Source organism: Hyaena hyaena, unplaced genomic scaffold (genome assembly GCF_003009895.1).
Source record: "Hyaena hyaena isolate Hyena2069 unplaced genomic scaffold, ASM300989v1 scaffold_76, whole genome shotgun sequence".
NCBI classification, from domain to species: Eukaryota; Metazoa; Chordata; class Mammalia; order Carnivora; family Hyaenidae; genus Hyaena; species Hyaena hyaena.
In genome coordinates, this window is record NW_024080709.1 from 574,169 (window position 1) to 589,100 (window position 14,932).

General features: G+C 51.6%; 1 protein-coding gene across 2 annotated transcripts in view; it reads right to left on the reverse strand.

The window, feature by feature from the left end:
* Positions 1-13,679, reverse strand: part of ABCC1 (ATP binding cassette subfamily C member 1) — a 136,577-nt gene extending 122,898 nt beyond the window's left edge. For both annotated transcript variants that reach the window (XM_039233600.1, XM_039233599.1), the window contains exon 1: positions 13,567-13,679. In XM_039233600.1, the coding sequence (XP_039089531.1) occupies positions 13,567-13,614 (48 nt within the window). In that variant the 5' untranslated portion in view covers positions 13,615-13,679. The remainder of the gene's footprint in view (positions 1-13,566) is intronic.
* Positions 13,680-14,932: the final 1,253 nt, after the last annotated feature.

Consider the following 14,932-nt stretch of genomic DNA (forward strand, 5'->3'; position numbering starts at 1 on the left):
CACTGCGGCTCCATAACAAGGCCAGTGGCTTTCACGGAGGGGGCGTAATTGTCGAGCCACCCGGCCGGGCAGACTCGGGCAGAGCCAACGGCAGGTCCGACCGTGCCCTTCGCCAGCCACCTGCCTGTCTCCACAGTGCCTTCCCCAGGCCAGGCTATCTGTGCCAGAGCAGGCGGAGGGGAGGCAGTGAAACCCCCGCTTTCACAAACCACAGCCCTTTCCGACGGGACAGGGTTGCCGACGAGCCCCGCAAGCAGAGAAATCCTCTTGCAAGCACGGTACTCTTTTCGAAACATGGCACTCGGGTAAGATTTGCCTGGCAGAAGGGTTACGAATCTCAAGCACCCAAGGGTCCATATGCTCCCTTCTCCCCAGTTTTTTTTTTTTGTCTTTAATATTTATTTTTGAAAGAGAAACACAGCACAAACAGGGTAGGGGCAGAGAGGGAGACACAGAATCCGAAGCAGGCTCCAGGCTCTGAGCTGTCAGCACAGAGCCTGACATGGGGCTCAAACTCACGAACTGCAAGGCCTGGATTGAGCCACCCAGGTGCCCCCTTCTCCCCAATTTCTACAAGGTACTAGGGGGGTGGAGGCAATAGTATCCTGAACTGACGCCCACACGTAAACTACTGCACAGCCGGTTTCAGGCGACCTGGCAGGAGGTGTGGGTGCAGACCTGAAAATCGTTGGCAGGTTGCGGCTGCAGAGTGTAACCGATTCGGCCACCAGCCACCCGGAGAAAGAACTGCACAGTTAGCTGAGTAGCAAACCACTACTTTACTCAAAGATGGCAGCACGTGGATGGAGTCAAGGCCAGGGCTTCTCAACCTCCGCACCAGTGACGTCCAGGACCTGATCATTGTGTTAGTGGGAGGCGGGGGCGGTGGGGGGGGAGCTTCCCTGTACATTGTATAACATCAGCAGCATCTACCCACCGGATGCCAGGTGCCCTCTCTCTGGTTTCCAGATGGTGACAAATGTCCCCCATGGGGTAAGATTGCCAGGGACAGGAACCGCTGATCTAGGCAGTCTGTAGAACACCCTAGTCTTTCACGTTAGTGATGAGCTAGTCAATAGCTGTCTGGTAGACACACGAATATGGCCACCCTGTGGCTTCACATGGACAATAAAGTAATAGGCAACTTGCGTTCAGGATGAATTTATTTAGGTTTAAAAAAAAAAAGTGAATTCGTTTAAAGGAAAGAAGTAAGTAAGTTCGGGGCAAGACACTACTGGCTGGCTTCCTTACCAGCCTCTCCCAGCTCACTCCTCCCATGAAAGAAACAGAAAACCAAATGCTCACTTTCCCCACCCACCTTGTACCGAGCGGCGGCCAAGCCCAGGGCAAGGGTACCCAGGAGACCCTCAGAGACCGCCCACTCAATGGGCCAGGCCAGCCCCACAAGCACTGAACTCTAGAGGTTCCGTCTCCTGCATGGGGCGCCTGAGAGGGTCTAAGACGTCCCCCTCCAGCACCCACCCACCCACTCAAGACTTGCTTCACATTTTCCTCAGGAGCTCCTGGTACACAGACTAAAAAAACGCCGAGACCAACTGCCTGAGGAGGGAACAATTATTGGCAAATTACTTAATTAGGTTCACGATGGCATTTCATCAAGTAAATATGTTAATTAAAAATGGGTCACGTCCAATATGCACTAGTGAGTGAAAACAAACAATAAAGAATGTGTTTTTACAGATCATCCTTTTTTTCATGTTTGTTTATTTTGAGAGAGACAGAAAGACAGAGCACGAGCAGGAGAGAGGCAGAGAAAGAGGGAGAGAATCCCAAGCAGGCTCCAGGCTCCGAGCTGTCAGCACAGAGCCCAGCGCGGGGCTCGAACCCATGAACTGTGAGATCACGACCTGAGCCGAAGTCGGATGTTTAACCGACTGAGCCACCTAGCCGCCCCCCTCCTTGTTTTCAAATATACTATGTATTTTTAGCCTGCATGGAGAAAACAGACTGATTTGAAAGTTAAAACGCCAATCTGCCAATAAGACATTACCTCCAGAAGACTTGTTACAGAGGGATTGTCACTTTTGACCATACTCGTCCCTGAACGGTTTCATTTTATAATGTACCTCTTATAATATCAGACCAAGAAGAGAGGACAAGAAGTCCCTTTAAGCCAACCCCTGCCCTGTCTGCAGGAAACCTGGAACAGTCCGAGCATGTGAATGTCGGCAGCGCTCAGAGTCACCACACCCACCTTGCCTCGCACATCAGTGATTTAAATACTTCAGCACATCTTCTGATTCCTAAACTATAAAGAAACCCACAGGGAAAATCAATTCCCCACCTCCCCCCACATTAGCTGATACGCGATACCTCGGCATGCCTCTCCCAGACCTGGGAGCCTTCCCAGTCTCCCCGGACGCCCTGTAACAACTGGGCCAATTAACCCGAATTGTCTCAGACGCTGGGGACAGGTGTCTGAAGCCCTGGGGTCAGGCTGGGCTCGGTTCCGACTCTGCCAGGGCCTGTGTGGGGCCGGAGGTCACAAGGAGATGATAAACCAGAAGAGAATCACGGCCGCCGGAACCCCCTCTCCGCTGCCCTCCGCTGTCCCCTACTGTTCAGCCGCCTCCTCCGTAACCGTAACCGCAGCCAGCTGCTCAAGCCCTGCCTCCCCTCACAGCTTCGGAAGACCTGCTACATGATCGCAATCCCCACTTTACAGGGGAGGAAACGGAGGCTCCCAGGAGTTAAGTCACTGGCTCAGGGTCCCAAGCTAGGCAGTGGCAGGACTCATTTTCAAGCTCAGGCTCCTGCATCTGGCCTCTGGACCCCAGCCACGGACTCTCCTCGCTTTCTCTGGAACCGCACTTTCTTGTCCAAAGCAGCCCGTGCCTTCAGCCGCCAATGCTCGTCCATGCCCTGCAGCCCCTTTGAAAATAAAGAGGGTCTGACTCAGGGCTGAGCCGTGGGAGAAAAGTAAAAAATGAAAGAGCCCCATGACAATACAACAGCAGTCCTCACGGAATCTAATAATCTACCATGTGTCTTTTCTCCTTGACCTTGGCTTAGTAACTTAATGGCCTTGAGGAAGATGCCCTATCAAAGGGCTCCTAGATAATCTAAGCAAGTTAGATTACTAACCAAGTTATTTAGTTATTTACCTAGTTGATTACTAACCAAGTTAGTTAGTCACCTTCCCAGCATCCAGCAGCTCCAAATTCCCTCTGGGCCACTGGTCTCCAGCCTATCAGGATGACTGGAGAAGACAATGTCACTTGTATGTACCTATCATTTGCCCATAGTCATAAAAACAACAATGGGTATCTTTAGACCCTGCTAGAATGGAGAAGTGACCCAACCCCTTTTAAAAAAACAAGGCTCTAGGGGCACCTGGGTGGCTTAGTTAAGCGTCTGACTCTTGATCTCAGCTCAGGTCACAATCTCACGGTTTGTGAGATCGAGTCCCACACCGGGCTCCATGCTAACAGCTGCAGGGTCTGCTTGGAAGCCTCTCTCTCCACCCCTCCCCTGCTTGCATGTACTTTCTCTCTCTCCCCCTCTTTCTCTCAAAACAAACACTTTAAAATACAAACCTCTAGCTAGAGTGAAATCTTTTCAAATGTTCTAAGATACTCACCCCACCCCTGAGAACATGTTCTAAGGAAGAAATCAACAGGCACTATCCAAGTGATACTCATTACATGTTTTCTTTAAAAGAAAAAGAGAGAGAGAGAGAGAGAGACAGCAATCTAAATGTCAAGCCATAGGTAGCAATTACATAAATTATAGTTCACTGTTACAAGGAACCATTGCTTCCACGTTGTATAATTTAAGAAATTATATGGGCCCGTGGGAAAATTCTTGCAACAGTAAATGAAAAACATCAGACTGGGGGCGCCTGGGTGGCTTAGTCGGTTAAGCATCCAACTTTCGCTTAGGTCATGATCTCACGGTTCGTGGGTTCAAGCCCCACATCGGGCTCTGCACAGACAGTGTGGAGCCTGCCTGAGATTCTCTCCCCCCCCACCCCGCCCATCCCCAACTCCTGCACCTACATGCCTTCTCTCAAAAATAATATTTAAAATATGTATCAGTATATTATATGTAAAGAATATATATGAGTTCTATGTGCTGACACATATCCTATGTTAAGCAGAATCAAAAAGCAGAGTGGGGAGTCTGGTGGTTCAGCCAGTAATACGCATGACTCTTGATCTCAGGGTCCTGGGCTTAAGACCCACACTGGGCACGGAGCCTATTTGAAAAAAAATTTTTAATAATAAAATAAATACGCCTATGATGACTGCTTTGTAGCAACAAGTGTTGCTTTTGTAATTCAAGTAACTGACAAAACCAGAAAGCCTGTGTGTAAAAAATTGAATTGAGTTGCATCAGCACGATGGGACTCTCAGTGCAACTTTACGTGTCGTTAAATTGTTGATGTAAATGCACTTTTGAAATGACAGAGAAGGCAAAGAATTGTAAAATTCAACCATATTTTTTTTAACGGGAGCAAAACCAAGCACTCTCCAGACAGAACGCCCTAGAATGTAAGGTTTAACTCAGCTGGACAGAAACCCTCTCCTATACCCGGGAAGCAACATGAATCTGGTCAACTTCCAGCCTGCTTCCTCGCCTCGTCATGCCAGGAACACAACAGGTGCTTAATATATGCTGGCGGGTCCATGAGCGGACAGCGGCCACCAGCCGATCAGAACGATCAAATTTTTAAAGTACAGATCGCTGGTCCGAGCCATTCCTCAGGGAGGAGCTCATTCTGCTGAGTCATTTACATCTACTCACACGCAAAGATGAGTGCCCACGAACGCTCAAGGCAGGGCTGTTCATCTTGCCAAAATTCTGGAACCAAGCCTCACAGGGACGAAGATGGGGCTGAGGGGAATACACGGCACAATCATGGAAGAGAAAAATGTGTGGCTCGTACAGAAGTGTCATTTCCTTCTTTCCAGGATCTGCATGGACTTAGCGCGGGAGGAAAAAAATCAACACTGCTCTTTTTTTTTTTTAATGTTTACTGATTTATTTTGAGAAAGACAGGGAGATAGAGAATCCCAAGCTGGGTCTTCATGGTCACCAGAGCCCCATGCAGGGCTCAATCTCACAAATGTAAGATCATGACCTGAACTGAAATCAGGAGTCACTTAACTGACTGAGCCACCCAGGTGCCCTATCTTTGGTTTTTAAGCAAAGGGATCAAAATACAGAATATTATTTAGAATACAAAGCCACCTAGAGAGGAACAAAGGATACACACACTCCCTCGCCCTTACGTACATATTTGAGCATGCTTGGCATTTTTTCCTAGGACTCCCAAGAAACTCTTATCATCAACGGCTACCTCTGAGAAAAGAGGGGGAAGAACTTAACATCTGCTTTCCCTCTGTAGAGACTATTCACATTTTTAAAAATAATAGCACAATCAAAACAGTTACCACCCAAGATCTTCCTACAATCAGCCAGCTCAATTCAACATCTGGTCTGAAGACTTTCCTTGGGGGAGCCTGGCTGGCTCAGTTGGAAGAGCATGCAACTCTTGATCTCAGGGTTGGGAGTTCAAGCCCCACGGTGGGTGCAGAAATTACTTAGAAAAAAACCTTTAAAAAAATAAAGGAAAAAAACTAAGAGTTTCTTAGCAATTTAAAGAGAGTCATCTTAACTGGTCAGGAAACGCCTCTGGAAGAGAATCAAGGGCAGCCTGGGAGTGGAGAATCCCAACTCGATCTGACCCTGAAGGGTTTTCAGCTGTGCTTCGGAAACAGGAGACTCATAAAAAAAAAAAAAAAGTTGAAATTAATGATAAAAACCTGAGACCCATTCCAACCTAAATGGAGCAGAGGCCCATGCCTCTGCAAGTATTGCTCCGTTTCCTCGCCAAGCTTCCTCTTTGGAATTTTCAGGCCCTGATTATTAGCACAAGTCATTTTACTAGTGATTTATGCCTTTTTGCAGAATGCTGCCTGCAAGATTTTTATGAGACGGGCTCTGCAGTTCCTTGGGGTGGATACTGTGACTCTGTGATACTTTGACCCCTTTAGGCACCCCAGGGCCTTTGCACTTGCGGTTCTCAATACCTAATACTTCCTTCCCCTAGTCCTTCCACGGCCAGCTTCACCGTTCAGATCACAGGTCAAATGTTACCTCCTCTGAGAGGCTGTCCCTGGGTCTCCCTCTGTCACCACGTGCACGCCACACCAGCTCCTCTGATTTATGTCTTTGTGGCACTTTCCACTCCCCAGAATTACTGTGGGAATTCCTAGCATGAGCTTCACGAGCACGTGAACGTCATCTCCCTTGTTCGTGGCTGCATTTCCAGCATCTACAACAGTGCCGGCGTATAGATGTTCAATTAACAAAAGACTAAACCAAGGAATGAACCAGAAACGGTTGTGGGGAGAACGAGTGAAGTGGCCACACCCAGGGTTTTAGAAGAGCACTCTGAAGCCCTGCGCACCAGGGAAACCTGCATAAATGCGCTGCCACGGGGAGGGCGTCTCTAACCAAACAGCTACCTACGAGGCCAATAAACGGTAAACCGAGATTCTCAGAGGCGGAAGGGAAAAGCCCCATAAAACGTCAATTACTACCTCCCCATTTTCCAGGGCTTGCAACCCCCCCGGGGACGTGAATCCCACAATTAAGCTAAGGGGATACTTGAGTGGAACCTCGACTTGGTGACTGTCCATCTATCCTGGGGCACTTTAAACTGAGGGAGTGAAGCTTCAAAGCGAACCTCTACGGAGAGGTGTTTGCGCCCTGGGAATGAAGCATCACACACTCCAACCGGGATGGATTCCTGTAGAAAAGCACAGGCCTCGGTGGAAAGAGGCAAACAGCACGGAAAAGACTACAACCTCTTTTGCTGCGCATCTGGAGTTGAACCTTCTTAACATCTCATTAAGCTTCTCCAAGGCAACCCCTATAAGCCAATTACATGAGGCGCACAACAGCCCAAGAATCTCTCCGGGGAAACGCAAGGGCGAGGGCAAGCCTTGCCCCAGATTTATTCTCCAGATTCCTGCACACCCACGGCTGTGACTTCACCACCACAGGGACCCGTGGCAGTGTCTGGAGGCATCTGTGTGGTCACAACATGGGGAGCTAGCACCCAGTGCTGGCACCCGGTGGGCAGAGGCCAAGGGGACCGGTGAACACCCCGCGGGGCACGGGGCAGTCCTCACGGCAGAGAATCATCTGGCCCCAAATGTCAAAGTGCCCAGGCTGAGAAACTGTGCTTCGCCTCCACCTCCCCAAACTGGTTTCCTCAAAGGGTCCCGGTCAAGTCCCAGCCTTCCAGAGTTAAGTATAGGTTGGCTCCCTCCATCTGGAGACGCCGTCCCAGTTTCCATGCCAGGCTGGGGGAAACACCTGCCTCAGGATGTTCGAGTCCTTGTCATTCTTCCAAACCCTTTCATTAGCACTTTCTCTCTGCAAAATGTTCAGACAAGTTTTGATGGGCTACAGTTCTACTAACCCTTAAGATATGATAATAACAACAGCTAGACCTTATTCCACCGTGAAAATCTAGAACATACAACACAGGATGCTTGTTTCAAACTCCTCAGGCATTATGGGCCATTAGTTTATCCACCCCCCTCCAGCAGACATGACCTTGATGGAGCCAGGGCTCTCTGCACCATTAAATAACCAGTCAGATGGGCCCCACGTCCTTCACCAAGAGCTTGGGCATCAAGGCTACAGGTGCCCGGTGAGTTCTCTCAGTGAAGGAGGCAGCAGGGTGCGGAAGGACAATGACAAACAGCCAGGGATGGATGCTGGGCTCACGACTGAGGAGGAGAGGGGCTCGCAGCAAAGGGGAGCCAGCAGAGGTCTGCTCTGGGGAGGGCAGCCCCCCCAGGGACCACTACCGCGTACAAATGCATCTCCCGCCCCCCAGCGTATCAGATCTCCCGGTTTGTCAGAAGTCAGGAATACACATTTTTCTGTGAACTCTTTCCATCAGTAAACGGTAGCAATTACAGTCATCCACAATTAAAGCCAAACCAGCCCACTGGAAGGCTATTTCCGATTCCTAGTTTGGAACCTATACCTCAGACCCTCGTATTTATTTATTTATTTATTTACTTTTAATGTTTACTTTTGAGAGAATGCGTGCACATGCGCAAATGGGGTAGAAGCAGAGAGGGACAGAGGATTCAAAGCAGGCTCTGTGCTGACAGCAGACAGCACCACGCAGGACTCGAACTCAAGAACGGTGAGATCGTGACTTGAGCTGAAGCTGGACGCCGAAGCGACTGAGCCACCCAGGCGCCCCGGACACTCATATTTTAACGCTGACTGAGCCCACTTATGTCTGAGGCGCTGAGTCCTGGGAAAAGAGGCAGGGACAAGACTCAGTACTGACCCTTTCTTTTTTTTTTTTTAATATTTTTATTTATTTCTAGGAGAGAGAGAGAGAGAGACAGCGTGAGCAGGGGAGGGTCAGAGAGAGGGAGATACAGACTCTGAAACAGGCTCCAGGCTCTGAGCTGGCTGTCAGCACAGAGCCTGACGCGGGGCTCGAACCGACGAACTGCGAGATCATGACCTAAGCGAAAGTCGGACGCTTAACCGACTAAGCCACCCAGGCGCCCCAGTACTGACCCTTTCAAGGTGAAGTCCATGCCGTCACTTGCAGAAGCTAGAGGGCTTCGTGTCCCTGGGTATCCGTTCCAGACAGGTGAGTGACTATTCTGTCCTAAGAGATCTCTCAGAGGCTGCAACCTGGCTCAAGAACCATTCCAGTGCTTCATGTCATTAATTCCTTCCACAAATATTTCCTGGGCACCTACTATGTTCCAGGCACCATTCTCACTGCGGCTATAAGCAAACAGGCCAACAAAAAACCAAAACCTGCCCTGTGGAGTTGACCTGTTGGTGGAAGTTTACAGAAAATAAAATAAATATCTGGTGTATTAGATTAGTTCGGGAGGGAAGGGTAGAGGACAGAGTGCAGAGAAGGACTGGAGGCACCAGGAAGTGGCAGGGAGTTAGAGAAAAGCTGCCTGAGGCGACATCTGAACAAGCAGTCGAAGGTGAAGGAATATTCCAGGCAAGGAAGCAAGTGCAAAGGCCCTGAGGCAGTAGCCAGTGTGGCAGGAGCGAAAGGAGACGGAAAGTAGCAGGTGATGAGATCACAGAGGTGATGGGGCCAGTTTCTGCTGACTCTCATAGGCCCAAGCCTTTTCGCTCCCACCTAGGGAAGTGGGGAGCCACCGCAGGGTTTCAAGCTGAAGAGCGCCAAGCCCTGACCTGTGTCTTGAACTGGACCCTGCGTGCTGCTGAGTTGAGACTAGACGGTACTAGACTGCAGGGGGTCAGGTCCGAAGCAGGGAGAGCAGTGAGGAGGAGGAACATTCAACTCCTGAAGTGAGCTGAGCAACGGCGGCTCTGGCTCTGGGGTGGGGGTGGCGGGCGGCTGGCAGGTTGGGAAACGATCTGAAGGAAACGGCCACGGCGGAGATCTGGAAGGGGGGAAGGCGAGCAGTCAGGGATGCCGCGGGTCTGGGGCCTGGGCCTCCAAGGACGGACCTTAACTGAGACGGGGAGGATCCGAAGTTCCATCAGGGACGCGTTAGGTGGGAGACACCTATGAGACACCTCCAGGGGACGGGGGGAGATGTCTACCCCTCAGAGCTGAAGCCACCACCACATTCAAAAGGTGAGCACCTGCAAGAGCATCACAAAGGGAGCCGGTCCCTGTTGTGAGGACGGGAGGAGCTATGAGGAGATAAATCACACTCCCTCCAAGGCCAGATCTACCCCCAAGAGAAATTTCTAATAGCTTCGAAAATATTCCTTTTCTCCCACCCCTTTGGCTGCTTATTCACATATTCGAGGATTTCCTGAGTTCTCCAAGGCTAAAAGGAACCTAGGGGCCAAGTATTATCAGGTCTCCATGAACGGCAATGCAGATCTGCTACTTCTGGTCACCCTCAGCTACAGCAGCTGCTGCAGCAGTGGAAACGAACTAGAGAATTCCAGCGGGTGTGGACAGCTTACAATTACTGGGTGCTAACTACATACTAAGCAGCGATACCCTACGCACCTGCCAAGGATTCCCTCGTTTGTTCCTGGCGCCATCGCGCTTTGCTTGGCATTGTGTTATCCCCCATTTTCACACAGGGAAACTGAGGCACGCAGAGAAATCACTCGCCTAAGCTGCAGAGCCAGGATTTGAAGACAGGGGGCGCAGGCCCTTGCACTGAGGCACTACACTGCTCACTAATTCGTTTTTCCCACTTTTTGACATTTTTCCAATTGTTCTATACTGGGTCTGCAACATAATAAATGTTTTGTAAAAATTAAACCATAAGGTGGGGCGCCTGTGGCTCAGTCGGTTAAGCGTCCGACTTCGGCTCAGGTCATGATCTCACAGTCTGTGGGTTCGAGCCCCACAGAGCCTGGAGCCTGCTTTGGATTCTGTGCCTCCCTCTCTCTCCGCCCCTCTCCCGCTTGCACTGTGTGTTTCTCTCTCTCAAAAAATAAACATTAAAAAAATTACAAAAAAGAACCCACGAGGAGAGGTGAGGCGCATCTTCCCAAACATCATACAAACACCAGCCACCAAACAGCCCTTCTTAACCAGCACCAGTGGGAAAAACAAGCCAGGTGCTGGTGAACTTGGCTCCTATCTGGATAACGAAGCTCCACTCTTCTCCAGAGCACTTGCCTGAGCGAGTAAAGGCAGTTAAGACCGAGGAACCCTCACCATGGCCGTTCCCACATTCTGGTTCTTCTGGACTTTTCAGCTCACAGGCAGAGACAGGCAGGGGCCCAGGAACAAAGCTCTGATAAGAGTTTCACGTGGGCCAGTCCCTTTAATTTCTAAACACACGACCTTGGTCACAGAGAAGCCAGGGATAAATGGCAACCAAGGGGCCAGCCCCTTCCGTCCCCCCTCCTCCCCCCCCCCCCACTGAAGAAAATGAGGATCCCAAGGAAGGACACACAACTGGAAACATACAACTTCATCTTCAGAAAGAATGGACCCTCTTCAGGGCCTATGCTGAGCCTCCTATACAGATGATCTCATTTACTCTTCAAACAACCCTAAGACTTCGGGGCTTTTTTTGGATCCTGTCCTCATTTTACAAATGAAGAAACTGAGGCACAGAAAGGTAAAGTGGCTTGCCTCTCCCAGCTTGAGGGTGCTGTCCTAGAAAATACAGAAGCTGGGGCACCTGGCTGGCTCAGTGGGTCAAGCATCCAACTTCAGCTCAGGTCATGATCTCACAGCTCATGGGTTCAGGCCCCGAGTCGGACTCTGTGCTGACAGCTCAAAGCCCGGAGCCTGCCTCAGATTCATCTCTCTCTTCCCTTCCCCTTTTAAGCTCTGTCTCTCTCTCTCTCAAAAATGAATAAACATTTAAAAATTTTTTAATATTTTTATTTATTTCTAGGAGAGAGAGAGAGAGAGAGACAGCGTGAGCAGGGGAGGGTCAGAGAGAGAGGGAGACACAGACTCTGAAACAGGCTCCAGGCTCTGAGCTGGCAGTCAGCACAGAGCCCGACNGGTCAGAGAGAGAGGGAGACACAGACTCTGAAACAGGCTCCAGGCTCTGAGCTGGCAGTCAGCACAGAGCCCGACGCGGGGCTCGAACCCATGAACCGCGAGATCATGCCCTAAGCGAAAATCGGACGCTTAACCGACTAAGCCACCCAGGCGCCCCTAAAAAATTTTTTAAAAAGAAAACACCCTACCTGCTTTCTGTTACATTCGGTTTCTCTGGCTACCTGGCAGTTCTTATGTGGCAGTGACCAGCTTTCAAACTCTTCTTCCCAGCTCCAAACCCCCCTCCCCCAACAAAACTGGGGCATCCTGGAATCCAGAAGGGACAGAGGAAAGTGTGCAAAGCCAAAGACTAGGGAAAAGGGAGGGTCTGGCAGTCAAGACCATATACTGCCCGCCCGAAGCAAAACAACCATCTGCTAATTTCTGTAGCAAAAAAAAAAAAAAAACCCAAAGAGAAAAAACAAACAAACACATTTGGTTTTCCTGGAGAACTTCTCAAGCTAAATAAACAAGAGGACCCCCAATGACCTTTGGAAATCCTCGCTAAATATCAACTGCCAGTTGTCATCGATAAAGTACATCCCGATGCAAAATCTGATTTGCAGTCACCTATTTTTTCCCCTGTGTAATTTACGAGAAGAAAAGAAACAAGGAAGCACTCCAAAATTTACAGCAACACTAGACCAGACCCCCTCTGGATCCTCAAGATTATTTCTTGAGGCTCTTACACCTGGCATTGCAAACAGGGACTCCACACGTTTTCCAGTCTTACCTTGCAAAAGCTCTGTCTTCCAACCCCACCCCCTACCCCATGCAAAAGTTCTCTGTCCGATTTCCAGCCCTAGAGTCAATCTCTGGTCCTACTGGCCTGAAAGCCGGGAGACATACTAAGGTATGTATTTGATTGTTCCAGCAAAAGATACCCCCCCCCCAAAAAAAAAATAAAGCCTTCCCCTGGGGCCCTCAAGGATGACTTTTTCAACACTCCAAAGGCAGTCTGCAAGGAAAGGGCCACAAAACAGAACAAGGAGGTATTTTGGGATGCGAATCACCAGCTCCTAAGAGCCAAGGCTGTTTCTCTCTCCTGAGTCGAAGACAAAGCAGGGAAAACAAAACTATCATGGCCCGATTCCCCTATTGTGTTTCCCAATAATCAAGACGGTGTGCCACAGACGTGCCCTTCTGGAACAAAGAGGTAAATCGCATTAGAGGGAAGCTAAAGCCCAAGACAGTGGGGATTAAGCCACAGAAAGTGGACTCGGGAGACGGGCCCAGCTCAGCACTGAGTGCAGGGGAAAGCGTGCCAGAGTAGCCACGTGCATCCCCACAGAGGAGCCTCACATTACAGGGGTGGGATGGCACGGGTACCAGGCCGGGGGCATCCTCGGGGGCACCCCAAAACTGACGAGAGCGTCAAGTGAGACACGGGGGTCGGGCACCCCAACGTCTTTCCTAGCTGTGCCCCAAACTTCCCGTATTCTTCTCCTGTTTCCGCAAATCCCTCCTACAGTAATTCAGCGGACAAAAAGTAAAAGAAGGCAAAAATACGTAACCACAGCAGAGTCATATTGACGCAGCACAACCGGGGAAGGGGCCGACATCCCCTCCTCCAGCCCGACCCTCTTCCCAGCTCAGCCCTTTGGGAACGGGGCGTTCTTTGTGAAAGGGGGGGAACCCCCAATCTGCCCCCCATCCCCGGCGTCCCCTCCCGCGGAAGGTTATTTTTAATTGCAGGGGGCAACCGCAAAGCAGGAAGCCCGGTCCCCCAAGCTGTGGCCCCTAACGTTTCCCCTAAAGCCCCGGAGCCGGGCACAGGCACGGCCCCTGCCCGGCTGCCCAAGTCCGCACCCCCAACCCCCACCCCACGCCGCTCCCACCAGCGGCACCCGCGAGGGGCCGGGCGCGGGACCCCCGGGCGGGCTGCAGGGCGGACGAGGCGGCACCCGGCGGCCGCGGGGGCCCGGGGGGCCGCGGGCCCGGCCCGCCCTGCCCTGCCCTGCCCGGCGCTCCCCGCTGGCGGGCGGCCTCCCGGCGGCCCCACGCGGCCCGGGCGGCCGCGGAGCACGTACCCAGAAGGGGTCGGAGCCATCGGCGCTGCAGAAGCCCCGGAGCGCCATGCGGCGGGCGGGCGGGCGGGCGGGCGGGCGGACGGGCCCGGCTGCTGGCGGCTGCTGGCGGCGGCGGCGGCGGCGGGAGGCGGGAGGCGGCGGCGGCGAGGCCCCGGGGCCGCAACGCCTCCTGGTTGGCCGGCGCGTCACGGGGATGCGGCGCCCCGCCCCGCCCCGCCCCGGCGCCCCGACTCCCGGCTCACCTCCTGCCGCGGGGCGCGGGCAGGCTGCGCTGCGCCCCTCGGCGCCCACCCCGGCGAGGGCCGGGCGCAGGGCAGGGGGGGAGGGGGCGGCATCCTCCAGGAGCGGCAGGGACCCCTGCGGCGGCCGGACCTGGCGACCCGTTTTCCAATCCCGCGGTGGGGACGACCACAGCGACAGTAATGGTAACACCGGGAGAAAACAGGTACTGAGCCCTCCGCCAGGCAGGACAGTTGGCAAACGGCTTGGCCGTGCCCTCACTGGATCCTCACTAGGAGCACAGAGGTTGAGTGACTTCTCCAGGGTCACCGGGTCGGCCCAGCCAGCTGACTCCAGAAGCTCATTGCTCTACCCTCCACAGATGGAGAACCTGAGGCTCAGAGAGGTGAAACGACTTGCCCAAGGTCACACAGATGTCAAAAGCAGAAGTGGGATGTGAACCCGTGACCTATCTGACCTCAGAGCACTCATGGTTCGAAGACTGCATCCCATACAGTTGTCGCCCCCTACATGTGTACAAAGTACCTGGACAATTTCTCCATCATCTTTGGCAGCACTCAAATGACCAGGTTGTGGATCTTCACCTTAAAGGTAAAGAAACTGAGGCCTGGAGACCTATCTTCCTCAACTCATGTGGGAGGTTACACGGGACCTTGAAAATCTCCTGTGTTGAAAATGCATTTAGGGGGCGTCTAGGTGGTTCAGTACCTTAAGTGAACGACTCCGCTCAGGTCATGATCTTGGGTTTTTGATCTTGGGTTCATGAGTTCGAGCCCCACATAGGACTCTCTGCTGTCAGTGTAGAGCCCGCTTTGGGTCCTCTGTCTCCCTCTTTCTGCCCTCCCCTGCTTGTGCGCTCGCTCACCCTCTCTCTCTCAAAAATAAACCTTAAAAAAAAAAGAAAGAAAGAAAGAAAGGAAATGCATTTGGCACATTTAAAGTACCAAACATCACAGCTTAGCCCTAGCCTAGCTTAAATGTACTCAGAACACATCCATTAGCCTACAGTCGGACAAAATCATCTAACACAGAGCCTACTTTGTAATATGTGTTGAGGATGTCCCCTAATTTGTTGACTATTATACTGAAACTGAAAGAACAGTTGTTAGTTTATCTATCAGTTATA